The 8,928-nt window shown below is 40.7% G+C and overlaps 1 protein-coding gene across 1 annotated transcript in view; it reads right to left on the reverse strand.

Moving 5' to 3' along the window:
- LOC107601542 (sarcalumenin-like) overlaps positions 1-8,297 on the reverse strand; it is a 24,269-nt gene extending 15,972 nt beyond the window's left edge. Inside the window, exon 1 of the mRNA XM_016293777.1 lies at positions 8,240-8,297. Coding sequence (XP_016149263.1) covers positions 8,240-8,297 — 58 coding nt within the window. The remainder of the gene's footprint in view (positions 1-8,239) is intronic.
- Positions 8,298-8,928: the final 631 nt, after the last annotated feature.

Here is an 8,928-nt window from a genome sequence, read left to right on the forward strand (position 1 = left end):
TGTCTGTCTATCTATCTATCTATCTATCTATCTATCTATCTATCTATCTATCTATCTATCTATCTATCTATCTGTCTATCTATCTATCTATCTATCTATCTATCTATCTATCTATATATCTGTCTATATATCTGTCTGTCATCTATCTATCTATCTGTCTGTCTATCTGTCATCTATCTATCTATATGTCTGTCTATCTATCTGTCTGTCTGTCTGTCATCTATCTATCTATCTATCTATCTATCTATCTGTCTGTCTGTCTATCTATCTATCTAGCTATCTATCAATCATCTATCTGTCTGTCTGGCTGTCTATCTATCTATCTATCTATCAATCATCTATCTGTCTATCTATCTATCTATCTATCTATCTATCTATCTATCTATCTATCTATCTATCTATCTATCTATCTATCTCTGTCTGTCTGTCTGTCTATCCAATGAAAAAAAATCTATATGTTACCTATAGGTGTCAATGCTAAATTCTTTGCATCTATGGCAAAAAATATTTTAAATCAACAATAAATAAACAAACAAATAAATGTTAAAAGAAAATAAATGTTAATAAATAAACGTAAATATGTAAAAAAATATCAAATATCAAAGTTAAAAGCTTATTAATGTTTTTGAAATACGTCTGTTATGCTCACCAAGGCAGCATTTGTTTGATCAAAAATACAGTAAAAAGTAATATTACGATTCAAAATACCTGTTTTTATTTGAATATATTTTAAAATGCTGATTCAAAGCTGAATTTTCAGCATCTTTACTCCAGTCTTCAGTGTCACATGATCCTTCAGAAATCATTCTAATATGCTGATTTGATGCTCAAGAAACATTTCTGATTATTATCAGTGTTGAAAATGTTGTGCCCAAATTTTTGAACAAACTGTGACATTTTTATTCAGCATTCATTTGATGAACAAATTCCAAAATAACAGTATTTATTTAAAATAGAAATCTGTAACGTTACTGCCCCTTTTGATCAATTTAATGCATCTTTGCTGAATAAACGTATTCATTTCTATTTTAAAAAATCTTTAGCTAAGTTAGCTAACATAAACTGGCTAGGACTAGCTAGAAACCATGTAAAAATGAGTATTCAAAGCGGGTAGCTGAATTTTCTAACAGAGGTGGCTAAACAAAGCAACTTCACATTTTCCACAACTGCCCTTTGTGATCCTTTTTTTTAATATATATATTTCATCTTTTGTAGACTTTACAACGGCTCGCCGCAGTCAAATTCCACAGCTCAGCATTGACACGCTTCTCCAGCCTGCTGAGGACTCGCCCCGCCGAACGCAATGCCATATTTTTGAGAGCAGATGGGCTTTTAGTGCAGAGACTGCAGGCCTGTTGTAATGACACAACGTGCTAGTTAAAGCATACAAGTGCTCAGCCGACACGAGCCAAGTCAAGCTGCTAAAAATACAGCCCTGTAATGTTGAGCTCAGCATGGAGCTAAAACGGCGACAGGTTAGCTGCGAGGTGTGCTGTTTAAATGGAGGAACTGTGAACTATGTGAGGTTTTAATGGCTAATGTGATGATATAGAAAAGTCCTAGTGTGAAACACACAGGTATAGAGACAATGTGTAAAAATTATATAATAAATGTAAAAAAAAAAAAGGAAAGGAAACCTCTTTATGCTTTTTTAAATTTTTTTTAAGTATCTGCAAAATGAAAAGACAAATTAATGAATGAAAGAATGCATGCATGAATGAAGTAATAGCCTAATTCATGGTAAAAATCTATTAATATATGGCAAAATATATTATAAATAAATAAACACCGTATAAATAAAGAAACCAAATAAATAAAATGTTTAAATGAAAATAAATCAATTGTAAGAACTGGCGGACATTACGGCTGTGTAAACTATTCTCATGCGGGCCCAGTATAGATCCACACAGCATCAAATCTATGAAATATCTCCACAAGGGCATCAAGGAGTTCATGACGAGACTCAGTGCCCTCGGGTGCACAATATGCAACGACAGCAGCTCCAGCACCTAATATAGCGGCAACACAATTACAAATATATCCGCTTCAGGCGAGCACAATGTCAGTCCACAGGGGTTAGCTTTAATTTAACCCTGTACGCACTGGAAGGACAAATACGCAAACCGCCAGCATCTGTTGCAGGGTCTACGGACATCCAATGAGCCTGTCGCCTAGCAACAGAGGCTTTGGAAAAAACACAGCTGTTGCTAGAGCTCATCCCGCCGGAATGCCATCGGACTGCTGTAGACTGCGGCTTATTGGTCAAATTCACACGTGCGCTTTTGTGAGGAAACATGGTTTAGTATTATCTGCTGACCTTACAGGTGTTTAAATGACGGTCGGTTTAGGCTCTCTTGATGTTTATGATTGCATAAACACAGATGGAGATCCTTGAAAAGCTGCAGGTGATCGTTTAGACTTCTCACAGTAGGCAATAAATACAAAAATGCATTCATTTTCTAACTAGCAACTTTCATGCAAATTATCTAGTTTTGTTCCAGTGGCCCATAGGCGTATTTTCCTCGGTGGATCAGGGTAAAAGCCCCTGATCATGTTGTGCTGGCGGATGCAGGAGGTAAATTGAATTAATGTGAGTGTGATTAGGGAGGTGAGCCTTGAGCCTGTCTGAACCCGCTGGATTTACTGGCAGCGAGGGAGAGCGTACACAACCTTTAGAGCGGGCCAAGGGATTTCCAAGTGAACAAAGCTGCTGTGGGATTAAATATATTGCATTACACAGCAGCTAAACTTCACAAAATCAGCAGCTAACCTTCACGTTAAATGCTTTTACAGCCCTTACAAAAAAAGTATCATACTAAAGATGGCACTACCATGGTCTTTTGATATAGGCCTATATCAGTACACTTACGATTTTAATATTATATCAAATTACATAAATTAAATCTGGCATAAGATTTTAATTTAAATTAAAGCTAAAAAATAAAATGAGTGAATGAATAAACAAACAACCAAACAAACAAATGGCAAAGCATAACTACAAATGTTGTTAATCAATCCATCTATATAAGCCCTTACAAAAAAGTCCAGTACAATGATATTGGTATTATGGTATTAAATGGCAATACCATGGTATTTCAATATATTGTTGTCAGAATTGGACAGTCTTGTGCTTTGCTCCCCATGTGCTCCCCGTGACCCAGTTTCTCCCTCATGTGCCCTTATTTGGTCGTTCCTGTCCTTGTTGTCTGTCTAATTAGTCATTCTGTTCACCCGTATTCCTCCCAATTCCCTCGTTATCCTGTGTATTTAGCCCCAGTCTGTTCAGTCTGTGTTTGTTCGGGTCTACCAGTTGTGTACGTGTGTCTTCCTTCCCTCCCAAGTGTGGATTTACACTGTGAGAGCGTGGAGAGGAACTCCGCCCCCTGCACCGTGGCTGAGGGCGAGCTAATTACGGATCTGGGACTGTGCAACTCCAAAGCAGAGAGGGCTCCCGCTCCTGAGTTAAGCCCTGAAAGGCCGGAGGCTCACAAATGCCCGCCCTCCCGCCCGCTCCTGCCTCCTCCTCTGCTGTCGTCTGGCAGCACCTCTGCTCGCCCTCAGCCCACCATTGGTACGGTGCGAGCTCCGCGGGTCTGCCATCCTCCATCGTCACCGTGGCTGGAGAATCCCTTGCCTTCGCCTCCAGCCTCTAAGCCCCGGACTCCACCTCGGCCCGTCAACCCAGCGGCTCCACCATGGCTCCTAGCTCCCTCCTCTCCGCCGTGGCCCATCAGTCCACTGGCTCCACTGAGCTCCCTCGTCCCTCCGGCTCCGCCTTGGTCTGTCGTCGACCATCCGTCGCCTCGTGACTCCACTCCTCTGACGGCCCCTCGTCACTCTGTCCCTCTGGCTCTGTCAGGCTCCTCCATCCCTTCGGCTCCTCAGTCCTCTGTAGCTCCGGCTCCACCACAACCTTCTGGATCCCCGCCTCCGCCTCGGTCGCCGGAGCCATCTGCTCCGCCTTGGCCCTCCCGATGCCTGGCTCATCGGCTCTCCGTCTCCGCCTCTGCTCTGCCGCAGTTGGTTGGCCCCCGTGGAGTCATCAGCCCTTCCTCCTCCATGGCTCCTCCTTCCGTCGGCTCCACCGTGGGTCGCCTTATGGCCGTGGCCTGGGTCCCACCTCGCGCCGCATGCACCAAGTCCCTCCTGTTTCCACCCTGGTTCCTCCTATTTCCTTCTTGGCTCCTCCCTCTGTTTCTCCCTCATGTGCCCTTATTTGGTCATTCCTGTTCCTGTCCTTGTTGTCTGTCTAATTAGTAATTCTGTTCACCTGTGTTCCTCCCAATTCCCTCGTTATTCTGTGTATTTACCCCCAGTCTGTTCAGTCTGTGTTTGTCGGGTCTACCAGTTGTGTATGTGTGTCTTCCTTCCCTCCCAAGTGTGGATTTACTCTGTGTGTTGGATTTAATAAATGACAGTTTCGCTTATCCACGGCTCCTTCGTTCCTTCCAGCAGCGTATTGTGACATCTGTATGATCATAATATTAATATTGTAATAGAAATATAAAAAATAGCCATAAAACAGTGTGTATGTATGTGTGTGTGTATATATATATATATAGTATACAATAATTATATTGACAAGTATTATTATAATAAGAAATATAAAAAATAGCCATAAAACAGCTATATATATATAAATAGCAATTTTAATAAATTATAATAAAAATATATTAAAATATAAATTAAATTCAGCATAAAACAACATTTATATACATATATAAATTATTTAAAATACATGCTTGCAATATACTATATAATAAAAACATAATAATAAAAATCATATAGAAAGCAAAGCATACCTTTAAATGTTAATCTATCTGTCTGTCTAATCTATCTATGGGGCAAATCACTGAGAGACATAAATAGCAACAGGTGCCAAGGTTCTGGTCTCAGTTGATGACAGAAATAGCTCCACAATGGATCATGCCTCCAGGGGGCAGAGTCTAACTGGCCTTTTTCTGTCAATCAGAGGTGTGATTCTACACTTCCAAAATTAGCAATTAGTTAAGATATTGTGTCTCTTCAATAGTTAACAGCATCTACATACATTAAAGTCAACAGAAGCGATAAATCTAAATGAATGCTAGCATGATCAATAATGATCAAAATACCAAAATATTACAGTAATATTTTGTAGTAGAAATCGATTCCTGAAGTTCCCATGCACTGTTTTTAGCTTGTTACTTCAAAGCTTTTAATAGCGTGACAAAATGGCAGTGCCTTGTGTGACACATTTTTGAATCTGAGAACCAGGATCATATCCGGGTGGTAATTCCTCAGAGGAATCATGGGTATCAGAGTTAGGACGGCGTAAGAACATCACATGGAACCGAGGGGTTAAAGGGGATTGAAAGCATGACTCGTTCCTGTAAAGCCACGTAGCACTGGCCTTTTTATGGAATAAGAACTTGGCTGCCCGTCCCACAATTCCTAGCAGAGGGAAGTCCCTAAAGAGCAGGGGCACCGCATGCCTGCTGTACTACATTGCTGAAAGGTGGGGAGAGCCCTTACTCGTGGCGAGTACCCATATCAGATGTATAGTCAATAAGACCGTTACTCATGGTTCGCTCTTAAAAATAAAGATTCTTTATTGATATTGATGGTTCTATTAAAAATAAATATTCTTTATTGATATTTCTATGAAGAACCTTGAACATCCATGGAAACTTTTCATTCCACAAAAGTTTCTTTATAGTGGAAACAGATTCTTTTAAAATGTTCTTTGCACTAAGAACTGCTCACAGAAAGGATTTTTTAGGAACCCAAAATGGATCTTCAATGACATCACTGTGAAAAAAACCCCCAACTGGAACCTTTATTTTTACAGGATTTCCATTCAAGCCGTATATACGGCAAATGTAACCTTGGCTTGAGAGAAGTTGTTCCAAACAGGTTTTGAATTTATTATTTCAGCTATCAAGCACCATGCTTGCAAAATGTCTTGAAGGAGCATCCTACACTCTAAAAAATGCTGGGTTAAATTCAACCCAGTGCTGGGTAAAATAGGGACAAACCCAGCAATTGGGCTGTTTTGACCCAGCGGTTGGGTTAAATGTTTAACCCAACCTTCTGGGTAGTAACCCAACCGCTGGGTCAAAACAGCTGAATTGCTGGGTTTGTCCCTATTTTACCCAGCACTGGGTTGAATTTAACCCAGCATTTTTAGTGTAATATGCAAGATAAGGAAACTCGTCACCTAGAAGAATTTTGATATGGCTAAACAGGAGGAAGGTGAGGAAGGCGAACAGATGCCAGGTCATAAGGTCGTAAACCTTTGGCCTACTACATAGCAACTGAACCCAGATTATGTTTTAACAAATGAAGCCATGCCCCAATCTTAAGAAGAACCTACACCAAAATCATGATGCTTGTTACAAAGAGAAAGACAGTATAAAACCCTCGGATACGACAAAATGTGTTTTGACCTGCAACAATCTTAAAAATAAAGGTTCAAAGGAGGGGGGGGGGCATCATTGCATTGCAGTGTTGCATTCACAATGATGCCATAGATAGAAGAACAATTTTTGGTTCCCTAAAGAACCTCTTAGTTTCTTTTTCAAAACATTTATTCAAAGAACGATGAAGAACATTTAAAAAACCTAAAGAACTTTTCCTACAATTAAGAACTCTTTGGAATGGAAAGGTTCCATGGATGCTAAAGGTTCTTCATGTAACCATATTCAATAATGAACGTGAAGTGAAGATTGCCACGTCTCATGGAAATTTTATCAGCCCATAATCAGATTGAAAACTCCTTTTCACCAATAAATCAAATAAAACTTAGAACCATACGCACTAATTTTAACTGTCATTCAAGAATGACACTAAAAATCATCTAATTGTTGTCCATTTGAGGCAACTAGCACTTCAGTTCTCTAGCTGTACACACACTAATGCAGCAAGACTGGCATAGATCGGCGCGGCTCCTCCTGCTGAGATAATGCATGTCCTTATATGGCCAGTGGCTGGGAATAAATAAATTGTGATTGTGTCAGGGTGACAGCAGCTGCACGCTGGATCCAAAGACAAGCATGGATGGGAGGGGAGAGAGGAAGAGGACGATGGGGGAATCTATAGTAGACAGTGTCCAGTTACAGGACAACTTCCAATCTTAGACACCTGACGGCAGCCTGGGCCCACGAAGGCCCACGCCGGGCCCGAGAAGAACCCAAGGACGGAACAAGGGTAATGGTGGCTGCCAGAGCCTTTGGAAATCACATACAAAGCCGGAGTAGCTGGACTTTTATAGCTGACGCTCTTAAAAAGAAAGGTTCCTAGCTTTCGCTGCAATGTCATTTTGGGTTCCCCAAAGAACCTTTCAGTGAAAATAAATTTTTAAAGATAATTTAAATCATCCGAGGAACATTTTTCTCTTATAAAGAACCTTTTTATGGAATGGAAAGGTTCAATGGGTGTTAAAGGAATCACTGATGCCAATTAAGAACCTTTATTTTCAAGAGCATGGGTTTAAAGAGCAAGACCTTCTTGAATGAAATTGAATGGTTGGATTTAGTTGTCTCGCATTGGCAAATCAATAAAACCAAAGTTGTGAATACAAGCACCTCAAACGTCATATAAATACCATGGGACGATTCGGGACTCAAGAATAGTTGGAAACAGGAGCAGAGCGACTGGTTAACAGTCGTCCCAAGGCTCTAGCTCTTTCCATAAGCTGATGCCATGCCTCACGACAGCTGACACACAATGCATGGGCTGAAACATCTACCAAACGAAAATAAACCCCCTGTCGTTTGTCCCACTATGACACAATCAGGTACTAAGAGATTCTACAAGCTTAAATTGGAATACATATTGTAACATTTTAATGAGAAAGGATTGGTTTAGCATTCAGACTTTTTGTTAAACTGCACATGCCAAGTCCTAAGATAACTCATCCTTATCCAGAGTTATTATTGAACACTGCAGGTTTAAATAGCTCAGCAGATGGTGACATGGCCCATCTCCTGATGGTGACCGTCAGTTTTAAGGCATGCTGCCATGCCTAATTCATTCAAACGTCCTATAGTTTCATATCAAAATGACTAACATATTCCACAAGAAGAACAACCTTAACATGCTTTCAACTTTCAGTTTCAACCACTCTTTGAATCCAAGCGTTTTCCTGCTAAAACTTTTCAAACCACTAGATGGGAAATGGTACTCTTGACGACTTCACAAAGTAAACCTCATCTCAGATCCGTATTACTGAACTGAGCAAACTTTAAAATGCTCTTACCTGCTGTGGCCAGTGCCAGCAGGGGCACAAAAACGCAGAGCGAGACTAAGACCTTCATGTTGCCTGCCAGGAGACTTCTGGTAGCCTCTCTGGCTATATATACTGGGCTGATAAGGTCAGAGGGTGCCAGCAAGAGGGTGGTCTTACAAACAGGACTACATGGAGGGGGCTGGTGCCGTAGGTGTCAGAAAAGGGCGCACCCGAGCAGCTGACTGTCTTTTAGCAGAGCCATCATGGCAGTGACGTCAAATCTAGGGTGTGCGGCCATCTCCAGCACAAGAGTGCTTTGGTACTTCAGCTGGTGTCGATTTTGGCAACTGAAAAGGAATGTTGTACAAGAGGTATGACAAGACAACGCTATTTGTGACACGGCATTCCATTTTCTTTAAAAAGACACGATGAATTTGATCAAAAAAAATATATATATACAATGAAGAATTTACTTGATGGTGTGGTTTCAAATAGCTTGTTGGTCATTATAAACTATTGTCCTATTTAAAGAACTTTAACCCGATCACAGGCTGGAGTCGGTGCGGTTAATCACCAGCAGTCATGCTGGGTAGGATTACAGGAGTTGATAGTCGGGAATAAGGTGTAAAAGTCAGCATCATCATTTCCTCGGAGAGTAGAGATTAACGCCTTATTACACAGCAGACGCCGACTCCAGCACTTCACAGGCAGATTAACTC

This window comes from Sinocyclocheilus grahami, unplaced genomic scaffold, assembly GCF_001515645.1.
Source record: "Sinocyclocheilus grahami isolate Dianchi unplaced genomic scaffold, SAMN03320097.WGS_v1.1 scaffold307.1, whole genome shotgun sequence".
In the NCBI taxonomy this organism is placed as follows: Eukaryota; Metazoa; Chordata; class Actinopteri; order Cypriniformes; family Cyprinidae; genus Sinocyclocheilus; species Sinocyclocheilus grahami.